Below are 22,181 nucleotides of genomic sequence, written 5' to 3'. Positions count from 1 at the left end.
TTATGCTGAGAAGATAGCAGAAGATATCAAGCCGAGAAAAAGCTTTAAATAAGGCTTGTACTACTGCAGGCTTCTAGCAAGAGCTTTATCTAGGAAATAATTTTTCGCCTCTTTGCAGAAAACTTTATATTCAAGTGAGTTACGACATGTAACAGGAAGGTCATTAAAAATTCTTGGAGCTTCAAATTCAAACGAGCTATTAATATTCAAAGATTCACGCAATTTTGTACCACCGATACGGTCGTTCCTAGTAATAGGTTGCTCATATTTTTCCATTGGGAGAAACTTTGGCCAAGTACTCATATTAACGGATTTCCATGCGAGTCTAGCCATACTGTAGTCCGAGCGTTCTTTTATCGGAAGCCATTTCATAGCGATGACATCAGTTTTCCGCGAATAACTCTTTCTTACAAAGCTGGCAGCGGCATTTTGTATTTTTTGTAGCTGTTTTGAAAGAGCGTGAAAACGCGAATTGGCAACATTTTGTGCGTGAATACGTCAATTGAGGGTCGACTGGGGGGCCTCCTAATAGGCCTTTTCATAAATTACGTCACGAACATCACTTACCTCGTATTCAAACAATAACCATGGTGATTATGTCCCTTGAGACATTAAATAATGTTTTTATGAATATAAAGTAGTTTTGATTCAACTTCTTCAATAATCCTCCTATAATTATCATTTTTACATGAGTGATTCTTTGATCTTAGAACATCATTAATGTGAAAAAAAAATAAAAATAAATTATTCCATTAAAAGATATAGTCGAAAGTTTATCTTTATCAATGATTGACTTCAAAAATCATCAAATCAAAACAAAAAGAACCCTTTTTTAAGTCAACCAGGGCAAAGTTTTAAGCTGTATTTTTTGATTGAATGAATATTTTTTAAATCTTTTTCGCATTTACAACGTTCTAAGATTGAAGAGTTTCTGATACAAAAATGAAGATCATAGTACTATTCTTCTTCTTCATTTTTCATATTCGTTTTTCCATTTCTTTATTTTTTTTCTTTTTTGCTGCGGGGCCTCTTTGATGAGTGCGTCGTAGAAATTGGTTGGATATTGATTACGTTCAAGTATCTTTTTCGCTTTAGCTACCCAATAGCTAGCCTTTTGTGATTGATTGATTTTATGTTTTGATCGTATTGGTTAAGACACCCATTGGCAAGATATGGTGCTGGAGGGCTGCCCATTGCTAACCCATCTATTTGCGTAAAATAACCTTTATAGGGGGGGGTGTCAAGGGGTACTCAATACCGACACAATTTTATTCTATATAAATATATCTATTTATGTTATGCCATCGATGGTTATGCCTAATTCGTGAAGAAAGGCATTTCAACTGCAAGAATTGTTGATGAAATAAGAAGCAAAGACACGAGCGATCTAATTACGTACAAATAGCATAGAAGAAGCGAAGTTTAGTGACTGAGGAGGCAATTGTGCCGACAGGAGAAAATTTCGATTTTTACACTTTTTTATTTGACCAAAAGGACTATGTTTTAGACTGTTTTACTATATAACAGAGTGCCTCAAGAGCTTCTTTTCATGGAAATGTTGAATTTCTCATTTGAGTTCATTGGAAGAATTATTCAGTATCTATCTCATCACCTTCCTTTGGTGGGAAGGGCATTAGCGTGGTTGCTTTATCAAGACTGAGGAAGTGAATCGAAAAAAGCAACTCGCACTACGGAAATGTTTTATGAAAATAACGCAGGCGAAGCGAGCACGAATTTAGCTAATCCAAAAGCCCTCTATTATGGCTAAAATGCGTTCTGCAATGTAAAAATAGGGAAAGGGGCTCTATAATTGGTTTAGTCCGTCTATTTTGGTTTTGATAATCGTTAGTGATTTTTTATCAAATTCTACTCTAACCAAGAAAATAAACAGATTTTATCAATTTTTATCGAAGGTTGTGAAAAGTCATTATTCAAAGGATAGTGGATGGAATATTCGGCGACCCCGAACAGTCGCCATTGATGGGGAGCTGTTGCCTTCTTACCCCCTGCCGCCACGCTACTTGGGGCTGAAGTGGTATACTAAGTCAAAGTTGATGGTATTAGAAATCAGGGGTGGCGTATTCTAAATTTTACGAAAATTTTGCGCTGCAGGCGATTTTTAAAAGTTGTTTTATGAAAATGCAATTCAGAAAGATTTTGAATTTACAGAAATACCGAACTTCCATGGGTAAATACCGAAATACTGAAGCATTTTTAGGTAATTTACCGTCACCGGCAGTATTTCAAATACCGATATACCGTATACGTACATTTTTCTTCAAAATATCGAAATATCGGACAGAAAAAAGACCCATATACCGTGTCACCGTAAACCTTGAAACCCCTCTTTATATGTAAGCATTATGGCATTATGTGGTTTTGGGTATCTGCCGAAGTGTAGCAGCTCGGCACAATGGTTGATGGCATCTTCTGTCGGTATGTTTGTATGTAGGGAACAAACATCAAGACTAACGATAACTTCATCAGGATCAAGGGTAATATGCTCCAGGTCATTCGATATTGCGTTTGATGAGGTATTTACTCCGCATTCTGAGACGACGATAACCAATCTGCAATTTGCTTCCCTATTTTGTGATAGCACGACCCTGTGGCCTGGATAGTACAGGGCGAAGCGGTACGTTAGGTTTGTGTACTTTTGCTGTGCCGTAGAGCCGTGCGGGTTGACTTCCCGATGGTTGAAGATATTTTAAAAGTTTATCACTTTATCTGTTTCGACTGTTTAGTTCTTTCAGCTTTTCCAAAATTCTTTCCTCCTCCTTTAATAATTGGTGTTTAAGTTTCGATAGGCATCACACAGGTATCGACAGGTCATTTGAATATTTCGTCGTATTTTCTGCTTTTTACAGTTTTTAATATAAGGCAATGTTTTAACATTTATATCGGTAATCAACGCGTCTTCACATTGAATGTTTTTGCAGAACTCCAGAACACTATCAAGTTCAAGTTTTGATTGAATTTTTCGAGGACTGTATTTTTTGGACCAAGAGACAACGTTTCCATTACGTATTTCGGCGGGGTCTTCGGTAAGTTGAAACAAAACACGGTATTCCTCATGTTAAAGACGATCTTGTTCTAGGGATAAGCGGTAAAGTTTATCGTTCAATTCATAACATATATCTTTTTGATGTTACTGATAGACGTGTAAGAGTCGTGAGCGCTATCAAATTATAAAACAAGCAAATTAAGTTCGAATATAAAGTTTGTTGCCTTTTATGAAGATCATGGCCCCCATCACCGGTGGGGGGGGAACCATGGCCCCCTCACTTTTTTGCCAAGAATGGCTATTTTGAAAACTTATCTTCATTTTACTTTTTAGCATCGAGCCAGTGTGCTATGAAAGTTTTTAAAGTGTTCTTACATGTTTTAAGAAAAAAACCAAACTGTGCTCTTCACGGTCAGCTGATCTATTACATTTGTTCGATGAACAAACCTGGTTTTTTCTCTTCATAAAAACTTACGAGACACCACAGAATACATGGAATAAGCAGGTGAAAGATAAAAAGCTTTTGTAAATAATCTTCTTTATCAGAAAGCCCAAAGATTTAAATTTTTTGAAAAGTATATCCCACTTTCATGAAGTTTCTTTCGTTTTTTCATTCAAGGGGAAATCTGTTTTATTGTTCAAACTAGGAAAATAATTGAGATAAGTTCTGTTTGATGAAAATTTGTTTACGAACAATTTGGAAGGGAATGTAAATCTCGATACTTTTCTGTGGGGTGAATTATACTTATTATTATGTTGGAATAGGCAAAAGATGACACGAATATAAACATTGACATTTTTACCAAATTTAGCACTCAAGGGGCTTTTCGGATTATACGGACGATGATCTTGAAGTTTTCCAGTCCTGTCTTACTCAATGTAGATATTATCAGAAATCAGACTTCATATTAGACATATTAGTAACAACATTTATCGAATGAAACTAATTTAAGTTCTATGATATATACTCATATAAAAGCCGACTTTTTGATAGATTTTAACATAATTCTACAAATTTACCAATCTATTACTCTCGCTAAAAGTGTGAAAGAAAATTTCTGTTTTCTATTTCAAGATACATATCATTTTCATGGCGAAAAACTCAAAAAACTTTATGTGCAATAAATAAATAAGTAGGTTTTAATTAACTATTTCATTCATATTTGGAAAAAGAGAGCAAAGGGGTAAATTCTTTTTCACTAATATTATTTTCTCGATAATTTTCTTTTCAGAACTTTCCAGCTCTTTACGACATATTAAAACAGAAAAAAACACTATACAAATGTAGTGAAGAAGTCTTATTTATTATATACAAGATGTAATAAAGAGATATATTACTATAGAGATTGTCAAAAAAATAATATTATAAAATACAGGTAAAGTTTTAATAAAGAAATAAAAAAAAACAAATAATTAAATTTGGCTTGGACGATCAAACAAGGTGCAAACGAGGATTGGAAGAAAAGAAAAGGTCAAAGAATTTTCACTACCCACAGCAAAACAAGACCAAAAAACGCACACTTTTTGCAGATGCCCTGTTTAGATTTCCCGCGCAAAAATAGCGTTATTTTGCGGACGCGATAGTAAAGAGGCATAAACAAGCACCGATGTAAAAAGTCGTCAAAAGTCACAATTTTTTATCCATCAATCTGGGGTGTATAGAATCAAAGTATCCAAAAAGGAGAATCAGCAAGAATGCCATCGATAACTCCGGGCTTCATACATGTAACAGAGAGGAGCTAGAAAGAAATGGGACACCGAAGATCTACGAGGTTTGTGAAAGTCTTAGCAGTGGCGATTTGATGACTGACAGTGTTAAAAACTTGGTCTTAAACGATAACAAAATGCTTGGACCCCCAACTGCATCTTTTCCTGCTGCCAATTCACAACAAAGAATAAGTGGATCTGATAAGAATGCCAGAAAAGGAAGCAGATCTAAAGTTGCTTTAAAGCCTGGTCGTAGTTTGATGGACTGGGTTAGATTGGCTAATGGTGGAAAAGACATTCAAGGTCTCTCAGGAAAAACCGTGACTGTTACACCATCAGAACTTGCAAAACATAACACAGTCAGTGATTGCTGGATGGCTATACGAGGTATAATCCATTTATTTCTATTTAATAATTCAAAGTGTATAAACAGTACCGTAACTAGTCTAATGTCGACATCCCTCCTCTAATTTCGACACCCTTTTTATCAGCTGAAATTGAAAGAAAGGTTGAAACTGTTTTTCTTTGCTTAGTGGTCATAGAGGAATAATCCTTTTCCAATCAGTGATTCAAGCTTTCATATTATTCCATTAAACTTACGGTATTTTGACTGTATTGTTCCATCAAGTTGGCGATCATCTTTCAACCAAGACGACCATTTAAAGATTGTCCTGTCACCTGCTGGTAGCCTGGTTAACCAACTCAGTTTTTATTAGGCCAAGATACGGCTGACGTCAATACAGCGTTATTGGCGCTTTAATGATTTTTATGATGAACAGAATTTTAAGTTTGCCTTGACAAGCTGGCTTGGATGAAGCGGGTGTTCAAAATATGAACGTAGAAGTCAGGGAGACTCAGGGAGCATTTTTCCTTTTCTAATTGGTATAAAAGACCATGTGATAAGAAACAAAATCTTTCGTTTCTTTTGAAAACGCATTTCACTTCTCACCGAAAGACTTTTTGAACATATTTTTCTGTACTTTTTGCATATACTGTACAAAGAAAGATGTTGTTCTCTCTCCCTCTTTTGATTTGAAAAGCCTTTTTATTTAACTGCATGAAAGAGAAGTCGAATAAATAGAGGGAGGAGGGTGAATTTATTCAACAAATTCCTTTCTTTTATACATTTGTTTTTTTTATGCGAATTTCTATTTCTATTTGGTTGAGTTGCAGGAGGCTTTAGAGGCCTATTCTCGCAACTATAGATGCTTACTAATGAGCGTCCCGTCAGCACCTTGAACTGACTACCCAATTCCCCTCACATGGCATGGGTTGACCCGGGCGAAGGAACGTTCACTTGCCAAGTGATCTGCCGTGAGTGGGAATCGAACCCTGGCCCCTGCACAGAAGCCAAGGTTGACTACCACTATACCACAGCACCTGTAAGGTTATGGAAAATCTTTTGTTAAAAAATATTTGTTGAATAAATTATACAAATTTATGTGCATTTACAAAAACGAGCCCGCCAAAATTTAAAAAATTGTCATTTTTGTCAGTTGATAAGAACTGAATTTACTTGTACTAAGCCAGATATTCAGTCACAACTTACTATCAGATTTGGAAGTGGCTGAATCAATCTGGCTTAGATTTCTAGGCTAACCTGCTTGCATTATATTTCCTCCTGATTTTCAGGTGCGGAGAAGCATGAGAAAATCCAGAAAAAGCAATTAATTTTTTAACGAGTAGTGAAAGTGGTTTCTTCCCTGCTGATTTCTCCTTTGTTAAAAATATAAAGGTGTTCCTTCTCAGAGTCATTTTCAAATTCCACAGACCTGATAGGATTGTTTGGCTTGTTTGGGACTGAAAGTCAATGGGGATTTATGTTCCCATGTTTTTTATGGCTAGGGATTTGGATTCCATTGCTTTCAAGTCAGAAAATTCATTGCCAGTGGGTAAAGAAAAAATAGCGCACTTTGCTGCGAGGAATTGTTATTTTGATTAATTTCAGCAAGGACAAAAATTGAAGTATAATTTGCTTATTACTTTTGTCTTTGAATTGAATTAAGAAAAAGCCAAGGGTCAAGGATTGAAACAAATAAAAGATGGCGTTCATAGGATGACTTTTATGCGACCCAGTTTCATAAGTTTTCAAATGATATCTAACAATATGAAGACTTATCAGAACATGGCAAACATGAAGATGTAGAAGAAAAAGTATCAGCCCATGGACAATTTGAAGTTTCTTTATTTTTCTCAATGGAAGACACTTTGGAACACACAAAAAAAAATTTTTTATTCATTTAAAAAGCAATATTCTAATTTAGTAATAGCTAGGCGCTTTCATCAAATCAAAGATCAAATAGCTGTGCAGTCTTGCAATGATTTTGTCTTTTTTGTGAAGAATCTTAAGCGTATTTCTATCAAAATGGAGACATTCATTAATTTGTAAATCTAGATCCCCTCACCACCAGATAGGCCTTTCCCAGAATTGACACCCTCGCAGATACTAAAATCATAAAAGTAAATTACTCGTCAACTAGGGAAATTTTGAACCTTGATTACATTCACTTTCTGTGTCCCAAGAGCACAGAAAACTTTCAAAATTCTCACATATTCTCTAATATACATCACTGAGAAAAGATAATAAAAACTCAAGTATTTAGTATAGAGCAGTTTGTTAAGTTTTTTATACTCTGTAGGACACATAAAAGGGACTTCAACGGAATAAATCTCTTGCACTTTCGCTGAGCCCTAATATTATTTTAACTGACCCAATATATACCTATCCTAATTGAAGAATACTGTGAAACTGTATGTTTTTAATGAATATTTATTTTTATTTTTCAGGACGTGTTTACAATGTGACTCATTATATGGAATATCATCCTGGTGGTTTAGATGAGTTGATGAAAGGAGCAGGAAAAGATGCCACAGAACTCTTTGATCAGGTTTTATTTTTTTTCTTCTTTTCTTTCTTGTATGGTACAGCGACTTGACAGAGGTTTCGGTTTTCAAGGCACCATTCTCAATACTACCATCATTTTTTACATAAAATAATTCAAAATAATATTAGTAAGGCATCATTTTGAAACAAAATATTTCATTTTTTTAGGTTCACAAATGGGTTAACTTCACGTCAATGTTAGCAAAATGCTACATTGGACCATTAAAACCGGATACTATTGAACAAAAGCTAATGAAACGCAAGTTGAAAACATCTACTGTCAAGAAAGATGCTGATGGTTTCGTGGCGCCAGGTATCAATAAATTGGTCAATGTCTAGAATTTGACCAAATAATGTGAACCAAGTCAAAAGATACTTAAAAATAGTTATGAGAGCGAATTCATATTCAAGAAATTAACAACTTTAAAGACACTCATTATATGCACAAGGTTTAAAAAAAAACTAATTTGAGTTTATGTAAATATTTCGATCTTTTAAAAAAAGTTTTGCTGATGGCCAAACATATAATACTAGTAGAGTGTATTTTTTTCTCAGTCAGTGCTCGTTCTTATATCTCAAGGATAAATAGAATACTACTTTATTCCAGGGAAGTTGATTCCAACGAAGCCTACTGAAATTGTACCAAGGTAAATATTTATTTTTGATTGAAATATACCTTATCCATCAATGTTGCTTTAGCCCTCTTCTGTGCCTATATTTGATTTCTAAAGATAGCCCCAGGTCACTTGTAAATTTTATTTAGGTGTGCCAGGAGATTTTCTTGGGCTAAACAAAGCCTTCTTCTCTAAATGTTGAGTAGCAATGACGGATTCTTGTGGAAGGCCATCAGTCAAAGTAATACAGCAGGACTGTGTTACCCTGACTACTCGCCACTAATATGATGAACGTGGAAGCAATGTTGTGATATCAATGACATGGTAATAATATGTGTTGGCTTAATTTTAATCAGCTTTGGAGCCAGGCAACGGTGCAAAAATTTCCCAAAAGTGACAGCGATATTAAAGTTGTGTCGTCTGCATTTCTACCGGTAACCGCGAAAAACTTCAGCCAGTTTTTAGACCCATTTAATACCTGCTTAGTATTGCATATCAGTTTTACGATAGCGTAATTTTTTCTTTATTTTTATCTTTCAGATATGACTGGTATGAAAAAGAGGAGAAGATATTTTTATCAATTTACACCAAAACTAAGGTTTACCTGATTTAGCCTTCTTGTTGAATGAATTGTTTGTACTTCACTTTGTACTACACTTATTTTTGAAAATTTTTTTGGTTGCCAAAAGTTTCTTTTTCTGAACCTTAAGCTTTTACCCTCATCGATAACTTGTCGTTTCAGCTGATTGATAGCACAGATATCATATTGGATTGTCATGATGAACAAAGCTTAAAGATCACAATACTGATGGGCGAAAAGTTTTATCTCCTGTTTATCCGTGAGTGGAATTTCCTTTGTTGCAAAGCGAAGATTATTCTGTTTCATTTCATCATGAGTTGGTATCGGTGAAAAACTAGTTTAGTATAGGAGAACACACGAAAATAAAATTTAACTTTGACCATAAGAAAGGATACAAAACCAATGACCATCCGATCATCTGAAATTGATTTTATTACATTCGTGTATTTTTATTCATTTGTTCTTTTATTCTGATCATTTCAGGACTTCAGCACGAAGTCTCTACTGTACAAGGTATAATATAATCTTTCATTTTTTTCTTTCCAAACAAGATCTTTGTTGTGTTTGTCAAAATTATCCTGGGGTAATAACAAGAAAAATTCTTTATAGTGACGTCTGTGAATGGCAACAAGGCGGACTTTGTGCTGACGAAAAGTGATAGTACTTTGAAATGGACTCAACTTGGCAAAGGCCTAGATAAACATGACACGGTTCAAACTGAAGCAGACAGAGGTATTTTAGTGATTCGATATTAAATTACACGTTTGTTTTTTTTTAAGAAACTAGTTTTACCACGCAGCCTCAATGTTTCTTAAGAAATCGGCCTTTTGAGCCTTAAATGTTTCTTACATGTTTCTAAACTTTTTTAACATAATCAGCCTCATGGAAGGCTGGGTTGGAAGGTTCTTAAAAAAAAAACGAGTTAAAAAATCTTATTTTCTCATTCTCAGCCTCGGCATGTTTCTTAGATGTTTCTTAGTTTTTAGGCATTCTGAGCCTCATGTTTCTTAAAAGTGTGTTTCTTAAAAAAAAAAAAACGTGTAAGATTATAACAAGTTCGTTAATCTCTATAGACACCAGACCAGCTTTTTCTCACAGTTCGGATACAAAGCAAAACCAATCGGAATTACTCGAACAAACGAGTCGATAAATGGATGAAGGTCCTTCATTACAGTTATTCGGTTTTGCTTAATTTCTGTCGACCAAACTTGTAATCTACTGAAAAACTTGTAATGGAGCATTAGTCAAATCGCGTGAGTTGTTTCGTTTTATTTTTTAGAAATCATCTTTCGTGATTGTACTGTGAAAGAGATTAATCAAATAACGCACGATACAAAATCATATACCATACATTTGCCAGACAAAGTATATTATGAAGTACCTATCGGACATCATGTTATTATTAAAGATGATATTGAAGGTGTGTGGTTATTTTTTTTTCGCAGTGAATGGATAGGTGGACATCCTTTAACCCTTTTTAACCCTTCGAGCGTCTGTCTATTTTTTTATACGCAGGGATTGAGTATCTCAGGATTGAGTTGTGCGAACTTAGAACTTAGAACTTTGAGCAGCAATAAATATTTAAAAATCGCTGATTTTAAATGGATCTAGTCTTTTGCCATGAAAGGCCCGACGAAGATCAGCCTCGTGTGGAGCTCAGAATAGGCTTAACTTAGCCTACAGCATTGTAAGCTTACACCGTAATCAGGCGGCTCTGGAGGCCTAAAAACCGGTTTTCTGGCAAAACTATGGGTCCCAATCGGTTCTATCCCCTCTAAATCGCCTCAGCATCATGTACATACACTAATTAGAAGTAGCTTAGTCGTTTGTAAGTTTGTGTCTTTACGGTTTTTGCTTTAAAACGACTTAAAAACGCTTTAATAGAGCTTTTTAAGTGAAAATTCGTCGGTTATGCCACATTCGCTGGACTAAAAGTGCTTACAGCTTAAGCTTACTCCGCTTTATTGGTGCATAATTTCAGCTTGACCACCTGCTCGATTGGTACTTTACAGGCCAGGATTGTTGAAATGATTTAAATAAGAAATTTGTCAAATAAAAGTAAAATTTATAACAAAATAACGGTTAGAATTTAGTACTTTTTTAATGGAATAAATTTTTATGGGGTCAATCAAATTTCGCGGATTTCGCGGATTTAGGTGTCATCTGCGAAATTAAGTCCCAATGGAAATTTAAAAAGGTCTTATCCGTGAAATTGTTTTGTGCGAAACTCAAATGTTAACTGTCATCAAAGAGACGCTGATAATGCGTTTTTCAACATAAAAGTTTCGGTTCTCCTAGACATTTGACACCATCTGATGGCAATGAAATCATCTATAATGACAAACATAATTTAGTAACACTGTCCAAGTTTTATAAAATATCTATTAAGTTATCAATAATTAATAAAATTTCTCGCTCAATAACCCCGCCCCCCAAAGATGCGCGATGGGTCAAGGTATGAAATTTACACACTTTTCAAGAAGATGTTTCATCCATATCATTTAGTTAAAATATTCACCTTGAGATGCTTGCTTTCAATCTACTCAGTCCATCAGACTCTTTTTTAGCTTCTTAATTCATCTAATTCATACCAAAATCCAAGTTAAAACAAGCTTTCCTCGGTTTAAAGATCAATCGATTCATTTTTGTATTCTTCCTTTAAGGAATGGAAATGAGACGCAACTACACAGTGTGTTTGCTTTCATTGACGGCCGTCAAAAGAGAAAACAAAGACCGAGGGACAACTATTGACCTCATTATAAAACATTATTCTGATGGTGCACTGACACCTCTATTGAATCGACTCAATATAGGTAACGTAAAAGTGACTTCACTCAAATTTTTTGATTAAATTATTGCAAGTTTTGTTCTGTTGTCATCTAGGTAGTTTGAATTAGATTTTCATTATTTTTGATAATGGAAAGTGAAGGTTTTCATTTGAAAGTCGTTAATGTTGAGATATTCGTCATTTTAAATTTTAGGTGATAGGATATCGATGAGTGATTGTATCGGTACTTTCAAGAGACAACGGCTAAAAGACGCTAACAATGTCTACATGATAGCAGCTGGGACAGGTTTGTTCATTTTCATCCCTTTTTATATCATCAAATTCTATATGTTTGAGAAAACTAGAGTAAGTTATTAGGGACGCAGTAACTTTCTTTCGGATATTCCAAGTAAAACGGCCTCTTTCATTTCCCGTAGGAATTACACCGATGTTGAGAATTATCAATTATTATTTCATCGAAGAAGCCGTTCCTAATTGGTAAGCTGTTTATTTTTGTTATGATAATTTTCACTTCAAGAACATCTTTCCTTAATAAAAGAATGTAAAAAAACAGACAGTTAAGATATTAAATTTTTCGTGTTAAACCCGATTTAGAACGACATATTTTGTTGCATCAGTAACAAGTGAACTCGCCGATATCACCCTAAAATTATCTTGAAAAAGTATCACTTTCAAATGGTAAACTTCAACAATCACAATATATTGCCAAACCTAGGAGAAAGCCAACGAAACACAAGTACAAAAACGAGATCAAATTGAATATGGTTCTGAATTTTGAATGTTTTACTTCGCCCGTAGTCGATTCACGTAATTGCATCACATCGTCACATTCCTTCTTCCACCAAAACATATTTGGTATTTCAGAGTGCAGTGGATGTAACTTCAGATGGCATGCTCACGGTTCTGATACTATTGCGGTTCTTCTTAAAGCATTTCAAATATCCTCTGAGTCTGTTCTTCATGAAAATGTAAACCACAGAACTACTGATGCCGTCCAGATAAAGCCACAGAAATGAATAATGAACCTCTGGGATGACTGCTCGGAATGCGTGTGGCAATGTTCCGAAAATGAAAAATGAAAAACATATGATAAAAGGCGTGAAAATCTTTGCTCTGCGATTGTTGTAAAATGAGTTTCTAATGGCTTGTTTAGCACGCCGATATTTGATGAAAATATATGTGTAGACAGAGAAGAAAGTGATATTGGTTGTGATGATGCCAGTCACCGGTATAAACCGAACTGTCATAAGCCATTTCGGTGATTTCTTCAATCCCATGAAGTAAACAGTCAAAGTTATTGAGATAAATGTCAGACCAACTAGCCAGGAGCATACCACCAAATGAAGTCTTTTACAGAAAATCCACGACGATTCATAACGCAAATGAAACCAAATGGCAAAGAATCTTTGCAATGACAACAATATCATGCCACTGTATAAGGGTATAAGGAAGCCCACAATGAGCCCAGAAGGTAATTGGGAAGGAGCTTCAATGTGTAATGAAATACGAATGATAGTGAACAGACAAACACCGATAAACGAACATGAAACACTCAATAATTCACTGTTCCTTCGGATTTTCCATGACCTCCTTGTTTCGAGCAAACACTTAATTCCTAAGGAGTGAAGGATTATGGTTACTGAGGCCAACGTAACGCAAAGAATGGAAAACCAATCCCATGATGCCATATTCTGCTAATTTCGCATGCCTATCTTCCTTTTTATGTTGTGAAGGTTTCACGGATTGTTCATAGTCTTCCTCAACGATTTGTTCACGACCCAAGTAAAAGCAAAATGAATTATGAAAATAATATTTAATGAAACTTATTATCGTCAGTTTTGATAAGAATATTTTTTTCATTTTCTTTTTGCTTCTTTTTTTTATTGATGTGCAACAAAAGTAATATTTTTAACACAATGTTATCTTTTGTAAAATATTGGATGTCTAGTCTAAAATATTTCTCATGCTGTTTTATTAATTTTAAGATATTTTGAAAATGCTCTCCTCAATCTCACAAGAGGTTTTTGCTTCTCCCGCCCACTATTATTGATCGCCTCTCTAACAAATAATATATTTATTTGAGAAACATTGGCAGAGTATGGACTCTGATACTATACTTTTCACGAATTAAAGATTTCATTGTTTTTTTTTATTTATAATTCGTGTTTATTTCTATATTCTCATTTTCAAACACAGAGTATAATTTGGTACACAAAAATAAAGTTGGACGAAAAGGAGGGAATCGTTCTTTCAAATATGAATCTCTTGACAATCCCTCAAAAGTAATCCAGTATTAACTTGGACATGATATATAGTATATATCTATCTACCTTTCAGTCGGTTGAAATTGTTCTTCGCCAATAAGAAAGAAGTCGACATCATATGGAAAGATCAATTCGACTCTCTCGCTCTCAAATACCCTGATAGGTAAGTAATCATCTACCCTAACTTCTTTACATTGGAACTCTTTCATTTGCCCTCGGGTAGGTAGCTATCATAACCTACATTTGTGAAAACATGCAACAATTCTTTGGAGGAAGGAGGTGGGTGTTTAAACCATTATAACCTTGTCTACGCTGGTCAGCACTGATGAACATCTTAAAGTATCAAATACTCATGGCAGCGATTTTTCAATGTTAGTAGACTCATTTATTCATGATATGCGTCATTGCAATGTCTTCTGACATTACATCACGAACCCAACAGCTGATTGGTTGTAAATGAGGTAAAATAAGTCAATATGTCATTTGCAACCAGTCCCTAGAAGACATTGCAATGGTGCATATGAAAAATCTAAATATTGAGATTAAATAAATTTCAATAAAATCGACTGATCCATTTGGTTTATAAACTTATAAATAACTGATTCATCTTTAAGGTTCCACGTGACTTATATACTCAGCAATCCCAATCAAGCGTGGAGAGGTCTGAAAGGCAGAATAACAGCAGATTTGCTGAAAGCTTTTGTCACTGAAAACCCTTTTACAGTTCAAACGAATAGCATAAGTACACCATCCATCCTAACTGAAGAAACTATATTAAAAGGTTTGGACAAGTTGTATGCAATTTGCGGACCAGACCAATTCACCAACAGCATGGAAAGGTTCGATTTTTCATGATATTTTGTCGATTAATGAAATTCCCAAAATTTTAACCATAACTGTTGTCACTTAATTTTAAGAGGCAAAAACGGAATGTTTTTAGAAAGGGTCTGTCAACACTGATAAAACCTTCGTTTAACTTTTAATTACCTAAGCTACAAGCTTTTATGCCAATTTGAATTTTCATAACCAGTTTCAGCAGAGGAATGTAAAGAGATGGAAAAACAGCTTTTCTGATTACTCAAAGTTCAACGATCACTTCTATTGAAAATTCTATTGTAAAAACGTTGATTAGGTCATTAAATGAAAGTCCAGAAAAGACGGCTCGCCATACAAATTTGACGGTTTCTACATGATTTGACGATAAAAATTCTTTTTTTGCCGATTACTAGTTCAATTTTTAAGAATAAGGAGCAATATTTTTACCAATGTATAACAAAAGAAATTCTTAACGCAATGATATTAAATTGGTTCTTGTGAAACTGTCAGAAGTCGAGTAAAATCAAGATGAAGTTATAATCTTCTCGAGCTCTAGCTTTCCATATTATGGTGCAGTCATGATGCAGTTATATCAGTAGAATCGCTAGGAAATTCTGAGCAAGAAGATATAGGTACCTTTTAGTATAGGAGAGGTGTACCCAAAATATAGGCCCTAAAAGTTTGCGCATAATCAGGCTTGAAACAAAAGAATTTTGTCACAACACGCTAATTATGCAGATTTTTCATAGCGACAACAAAAGAAACCTATTTACTCGACATAAAGTCCCTTAAGGGCAAGAGACCTGGTATATGACGAGCCGTTTTTCCATTGTTTTCAAGAAGCTGTTTTTCCATCTCTTTACATTCCTCTGGTTTCAGAGCTTGTTAGCTACTACTTCGGAAAACATGGGTCCTAAAAACACACTTCTGATTAATTTTCGATTATTTTGTTTTGATTAGTTTGCTGAATGGGATGGATGTTGAGAAGGAGAGTATTCATTGTTTCCTTGGATAATGCGATGAGGTGAAGCATGTGGAGGGCAACGAGAATCTATTAGCAAAGCTCGATGTATACGAAGGTGCAGGCACTTTTTGGATGGCCGTCAATTTTTTCCCTCCTGTAATGATATGGACTAAAAATTAACTTAAAATAAATGAAATCTTCACCGACAAAAAGGCCCAATCAATCTAGAAAGTTTTTTTTTCGATTGTAATAAGCACTTATGTTCATGCAATGTTAATCATATTGATGGTGATGCTGGTGGATTTTATTTGAAATATAACTGTGATGTTTCAACGCTTAATAAATAAGACTGCCAGAATCATGCTTCAAATTGACAAATTGTCTATTGCTTAAGTCAGTGATAATATGATCAGTATTCTCTTCGATATCTTTTCAACGACGCCAAACCTGCTGGAAACAGAAGCGACAATCATCCAAACTTACAAGAAATATCATATTTAGTTTGAATTGAATTGAAATTACTTTTGAGAATCAATTATCTCAGTATTTAATGTTACGCAATTTTTAGCCTTAAGTTATGCCTAAGTGTTTGTTAAGTGCTGGAAATTTAAATATATTGTCAGTAGACAGAAATTTTTCACATAGTTTTACCCTTTCGCCTGCTTTACCTGCTTTACAACTTTGCCTTAAGTTTCTTGCTACGAATAATCAATCGCATAAGTAATAGAAGATAAATGATAATAAAAAATAGCTATTTAATTCTGAATTGACATCACTTTTGAAAGATTATATCAAAATATGACGCCCTCTGAAGTTATAAACTTTTTCAAAAGCGACGAGTAATTAACGAGCTTTGAAACTTTCTTGGGTTTTGAAAATATTCTTTTTTCATCTTTCAGGCTTTGCAATTTTCCGGAAAAGAAAATATCCTAGCTAGGCTGCCCTCAATTTCATTTACCTAAAAAAGCGGCAAAACCTTCATTTTCCTGGGGGAAAATCTCCCAACAATCGCTTTTGGGTTTTTTCCCTTCTGTGTAGTATCAACAACCAAAGACAACCCTGCTTATTCACCGAACGCCACCTTTTACCTGGAAGGTGTTTTCTGTTGAATATTCATTCTGTGTACATCTCAACGTAACATTAATTTGGCATAACACGGGAAATTCTTTTTCAAAATTTGCATCACAATGAAAATTCGCGCTGATTATGATTTTACGGTGGCGCCTAAGTACTTTCACACAGCGATCTGCTATCGGATTCAAAATATCGATAAATTTTAGTTTTTGTAGAAAAATTTATCAATCAACAAAAACTTTTTGTTTTAGTTCTGCTCATTCTCTAGCGAAAAAAGTTTCTTATAGGAAGTATATCTATAGAGGTCTGCGATTCAGACTACTTTTCCACCCACCGTTTACCCATAGATTTATAAGCCCAAAGGGCTAGATGTCGGGCTTTAAGCTACACTCATGGTCGAAATAGAATGAGAATTCCGGTTTTTTAACGTTTTAACTCAAGGTTTAAAGTTCTGGCGAGAAAGTCGATTGTGGGCTATCTCTCAAACTCGAATATTTCAATTTGGGAGGGGTTGGCAGACTTCCAGGCTATATTCTGAGCCTTATTGGACTATTTTTGAACTTTTTGAGTCTTAAGTCTAGTGTTAAAACTCAGAGTTAAAACTATACCCTTCCAACCTACTTTAGAGCACTTACAAATCGATTGTGGTTTCAAAACTTCCCGGTGGATTTCCCTTTTTCTCAAATATTACGACCATGATTGTATCGCAGGCAAAAAAAAAATTTGAATATCGGAAAAAATATTTCTGGTTCTGCTTTTGAAAACCCGCAAAGCTTCTGTAACGCGCTGTAATTCTATTGTAATGTCACGTTACTTATGTAGGATTTCCTACCTAACCTCGGCACACTTTTCAGCAAAAGCATAGCACTACTCTGCTATCTTATCTTTGTGGCGAGGAAGTACTCAGCAAATTGTCTGGTATGTTTGGAACATCTTTATGACGTAGAAGTTCAAACTAAATAAATAAAATAAATCTCTCATTACAAATCTAGTTTGAATATAGAATTGAATAGTTGAAGTTGACTCATAAATTAAGGCTTAACTTAGTAGTGCACAGACAGAGGCCCAACAAAGGAAAAACAAGATGGCTGCCATGAATGAGAATGAATGAAAGCAAACACTGAAAAAGGCCACACCTACAAAAACAAAATGGCTGCCATGAAAGAAAAACAAGGAAAGCAAAACCTACCAGCTTGCCAGATATAAAATGCTGTGACTGGCAGCAATAAGTCAAGTGAATGTATGATTGATCCACAAGACCATGAAAAATATATTTGAGTTGAGTTAGAGAGCTCCTTCCTCTGTGGTGACTTGATGTTAACTGAAGAAAAGTGTGAGTGTGCACTATTTAAGGCCACATTAAGGAGATAAAATAACTAATCATATATGATAAGATTATCTCTATAATAATAGAAAATGTAAACAAATGAACTGTTCTACAAATTGTCATCATGGAGATAATATGATATTGAAACAAAATTGTAATTTCTCATAATATTGAATAAAATTAGGGCAATGCCCGCTACACTCCCCCACGAAATAGAGAGTAAACACCAAACATTGAGTCCATTGACATAATTAATTATTGAAACAATCATTCAGTTCTTTGGACCAATCAATTTCCTCAATTCGATGGATAACAACCAAGCTACGCGCTGATCGTGTTGTAATCCTTTTACAATTTTCACTTGCGTTGTGGTATCGAATTTTTAAACGACGGATTTGATTATCTCGGCTACGTTCAACTTCATCAACCATGCCATATTGATAGGTATTGGATAAAACTGATTCCTGTTTTGTAAATAGAACTACATCACCAATATTAATATCAGTGTCAGAGTTGAACCATTTGGGACGCGCAACGAGGCTTGGCACATGAGTTGTAAGCCAGGCGTCAAACCATGAGTCGAAGATCTTTTGATTGTCGCGGATCAGTTTGATATGATCATTTTCAGCGGTTAATCTCCCTGTTGGACTTCGTTCATTGTTTCTGCCCAAAAGGAGTCGGTTAGGGGTGATAAGATCAGCCATTTCAACATCTGATTTTATGTTGTTGACTGCGATTGGCATGTTGTTGATTGAGTTGCTGATTATTGACGCCATTGTTTCCCATTGGATAATTGACAGGCGGTGGAGCTGCAAATTTTTGTCGAGTGAATTTCGAACAGACTTGATCTTTCGCTCTACTCGCCCATGCATATTATGCCCTCCAACAGGACATGTTTGAAATTCCAAATGTACATCCTTGTGTAGCTGTTGCTGAATGTCAGTCATGTCGAACTTCATTGTTTGGCAACCCTTCACTAATTGCCCACCTTCGTCAATTAGTAATTTTGATGGATAACCAAATTGACAGGAAAAGCGTGTGAATGCTTGAATGAATGATGGTGCTGCATAATCCTCCATCACTCTGATGTTGACACTTGTTGTAGTCGCACAGCAGAACACAAGAAGCCATACTTTAACAGTTGTTCTCTTGTGATGTTGAGAAAAGGCTTGAAAAGGTCCAGCAAGATCGGCTTGTGTGATGAAAAAGGCTGGTGCAATGCATAAGTTGTCCATTGATAATGGACCCATTTCAATGTTGATGGGTTTCTTCATTATGTAACGACAACGCTGACAGAAAGATCGCACATCCTCTACCAATGATTTACCATCAATGATAAGTGCTTTTTGAAGAACATGTCGCCAAGTTGTTTCATTCCCAGAATGTTTGGCGGTCGGGTGATGCCAATGGATATCATTGACAATGCTGATGGCAATCGGTGAGAACTTTTCCACAAGGGGAACACAAAATGTCGTGGACTTTAGATCCTTCATTGTTTTTGTCAAGTTGCCCAGAACAGTGATTGAATCTGTTGGCAATATACGTCCAATGTGGATAAGTATGCCATCCTTTTCCATTGATATCTTTTTGTACTTTGATCGGTCTGTGAAATGCTTGATTTCCTTTGTTGCCTTTCGGAAGAAGTACTTTTCTGAATGACAAAGTTCATCTTCTGTTAGTGATGGACTAGGTGATTTCTGTTTGAACACATGTACATTAATGAATCGAAGTACATATGCCATAATTCGGACAACTTTTGAAAACCGATGACTGTTGGGATCGACCAAGTGACCAGAGAATCGATATCTGGCTTTGGTGTTATTGATAAGTTTCTGATTGAGATGACAGGATGGTGTTACTTCTTGTTTGACCTCCTTTTGAACCTCCGCCAGTTGGCTGTTGGTTAATGTTATTTCCTCCATTGTCTTTGAAGGGAAGGATGTTGAGGATTGCTTCATCCATGGATAGCCAGTTGTCCAGACAGATGATTGGTCCACTTCTTCGACTGATGTGCATCTTCGTGTACCAATATCAGCAATCATGTCATTTGTTTGTACGTATACCCACTGAGATGATGATGTCAGTCTTTTGATCTCGTTGACTCTATTTCGCACCCATTGTTTGAGTTGAATGGTTGGCTTGGTGATCCAATAAAGCACTATTTGAGAGTCAGTGAATTTGACTGATGTTGCGTGTTGAAATGATTTCCTGACAACTTCTCCTGCATGCGTATTGACCAATGCTGCATATAACTCAGCACGAGGCTGTGTCATTTCTTCTGGCACAAGGCGACTTCTGGCAAATACCAATTGACATGAGTAGCTTCCATTTGTCAGTTTAAATCTTGCATAAATTGCAGCGCAGATGAGATTTTCACTGGCATCTCCGAAGTCTAGAGTGTTGATCTCTAGATTGGAAGCATAAGATGGGACAGCAGCACGTTTGAATTTGATTGTCTTGATTTCTTGAAGCATTTCAAAATGAGATATCCATACATTTCGTAGATTATCTGGTAGTGCGTCATCCCACTCCATTCGCCTCAGGACAAGTTTGTGTAGATCAACTTTCAGTGTGGCTGTGATTGGGGTGACAAGGCCAGCAATATCGAAGACCTCTGCTACTTTTGACATGCATTGACGACGGGTCAATGCTTGTGGAACTTCTTTGATTTGTTTTGGTTTCTTTCCACGGTACTTTTTGGCAAAATTGATTTCAGGATTGTCAATACTGATTCATCTGCTTCTGGAAACCATTTCATCCCAGCAACAGATACAGACTCTCCATCACTTGACAAAGATTGTTGTGGTCTTTGATGCGAAAATGTGAAGCCTTTCAGGTGGAATCCTCCATGGTTGACTACTAGCTCAAGGTCGTCAGCAAGTTTGAATGCCTTATCGATAGTTTCCTCTCCAGTCACACAGTCATCGACGTACACATCTTTGTTAATGATTTGATGAACCTTTGGGTGGTGCTCCTTGAAGAGGTTTGCTGTCTCACGTAATGCTCGTTCAGATTGGTTTCCGCTTGACTTGATGCCATAAATGAGGGTTTTTATAACTTTTTCTTCGGGTGGCTTGTATGGATCAAACTCATCTTGCCAGAGATAGCGTTGTAAGCACCATTGTGATTTGTCCAATTGAACTGAATTATACATCTTTGCCACATCTGTATGTATTCCAATGTAGTGACTCCTCCACCTGATGAACAATTCCACAAGTTTGTTCATGTTGTTTCTTCCCTTTGCAAGTAGATCATTGAGTGATTTACCAGAGTCAGTTTTCATTGAGGCGTCAAACACGACTCGGCATGGAGTAGAAATTGAATTTTCCTTCCATACTGCTCGCCATGGGATGAAGTTCTTGATAGGACTCTGATGCAGTTGTTGTTGAACATCACTTGGAAGATTCTTTACATATTCTACATATCCCAGATCTTGAAGTTTCTTCTCAGATTTCAGCACATCTGCCTTGTCATCGGGGTACTTGGCAAGACGCTTCATTTGTTGGTTGAACACTTTCAAAGCAATATGATGATTTGGTGCTAGGTAAGTGACAGGATCCATCATGAGTGGAAGTGTTGCAGTAGATGATCGATCACTAACATTGACAGTGATTGAGCGGTCAATGACATCTTGCTCAATCTCTTCCTGAACACTCATGGTTTCGTCAGTTGATTGAAGATCCTTGCATTTCTGGCAGCCACGGCAGTTGGTGCATCGGAATGTCAGCTCACTTCCAAGTTGTTCGGTTGCCTCAAATAGCATAACTTTGTTGACAAAATCTTGATCCTCTGCTTTGTCTGAGACATAGATGTCAGCTTGGTAAGATGGATATCCTAGAAGTTTGGCATCTGGGTTGACATGATACCCAAAGTTGAACAGTCGAAATTGTTGATTGACAAAATTAGCGATGTTGTGATGTTGTTGATTAATCTCTCTGAATAGTCTATGGGGACCACCAACAACACCTCTTGAACCATCGGCACTCTTGAAGTGGGACTCAAAGATAGTGAGCCCTGATGGCAATTGAAAGATGAATTTAGGATGGTAACGCATGTATTGTATACCTATCATAAAATCGACTTCTCCACCAACTTGCGCTGATACCAGTGGGAGTTTCTTGGGATCACCACCAATGTCTTTGAAGCCATTGTGAATGTC

The 22,181-nt window shown here is 35.9% G+C and overlaps 2 protein-coding genes across 3 annotated transcripts; one reads left to right on the top strand and one right to left on the bottom strand.

Moving 5' to 3' along the window:
* Positions 1 to 4,378: 4,378 nt before the first annotated feature.
* Positions 4,379 to 16,254, top strand: LOC136800881 (cytochrome b5 reductase 4-like). 2 transcript variants are annotated; one of them, XM_067057500.1, is made up of 15 exons: positions 4,379 to 5,098; positions 7,499 to 7,599; positions 7,764 to 7,908; positions 8,203 to 8,242; positions 8,750 to 8,807; positions 8,952 to 9,048; positions 9,273 to 9,302; positions 9,399 to 9,521; positions 10,069 to 10,209; positions 11,453 to 11,602; positions 11,771 to 11,863; positions 11,994 to 12,054; positions 13,915 to 14,004; positions 14,456 to 14,680; positions 15,618 to 16,254. In XM_067057500.1, exons 1-15 carry the CDS (start codon positions 4,807 to 4,809, stop codon positions 15,670 to 15,672), a joined length of 1,701 nt encoding a protein of 566 aa, XP_066913601.1. In that variant the 5' UTR covers positions 4,379 to 4,806; the 3' UTR covers positions 15,673 to 16,254. The 2 variants fall into 2 exon arrangements, with proteins under 2 accessions (XP_066913601.1, XP_066913595.1); XM_067057494.1 differs by having other exon boundaries at positions 4,662 to 5,098; positions 9,384 to 9,521.
* Positions 16,255 to 18,273: 2,019 nt separating this feature from the next.
* On the bottom strand, positions 18,274 to 20,652 carry LOC136800787 (uncharacterized). Its single transcript, XM_067057448.1, has one exon. It carries the CDS (start codon positions 20,650 to 20,652, stop codon positions 18,274 to 18,276), a length of 2,379 nt encoding a protein of 792 aa, XP_066913549.1.
* Positions 20,653 to 22,181: the final 1,529 nt, after the last annotated feature.

Source organism: Clytia hemisphaerica, unplaced genomic scaffold, assembly GCF_902728285.1.
Source record: "Clytia hemisphaerica strain Z4C2 unplaced genomic scaffold, Clytia hemisphaerica genome assembly, whole genome shotgun sequence".
In the NCBI taxonomy this organism is placed as follows: Eukaryota; Metazoa; Cnidaria; class Hydrozoa; order Leptothecata; family Clytiidae; genus Clytia; species Clytia hemisphaerica.
The sequence above is the reverse complement of the archived record's forward strand: the minus strand, read 5'-3'. Positions and strand labels throughout refer to the sequence as shown.

What these genes read in the sequence shown, in the direction of transcription:
- LOC136800787 (XM_067057448.1), bottom strand. Translation starts at nt 20,652, where the DNA reads ATGTCAAAAGTAGCAGAGGTCTTCGATATTGCTGGCCTTGTCACCCCA.
- LOC136800881 (XM_067057494.1), top strand. Translation starts at nt 4,807, where the DNA reads ATGACTGACAGTGTTAAAAACTTGGTCTTAAACGATAACAAAATGCTT. An exon ending in TCAAACTGAAGCAGACAGAG is followed by an intron (nt 9,522 to 10,068) that starts GTATTTTAGTGA and finishes TTTATTTTTTAG; the next exon opens with AAATCATCTTTCGTGATTGT. An exon ending in CATGATAGCAGCTGGGACAG is followed by an intron (nt 11,864 to 11,993) that starts GTTTGTTCATTT and finishes CATTTCCCGTAG; the next exon opens with GAATTACACCGATGTTGAGA.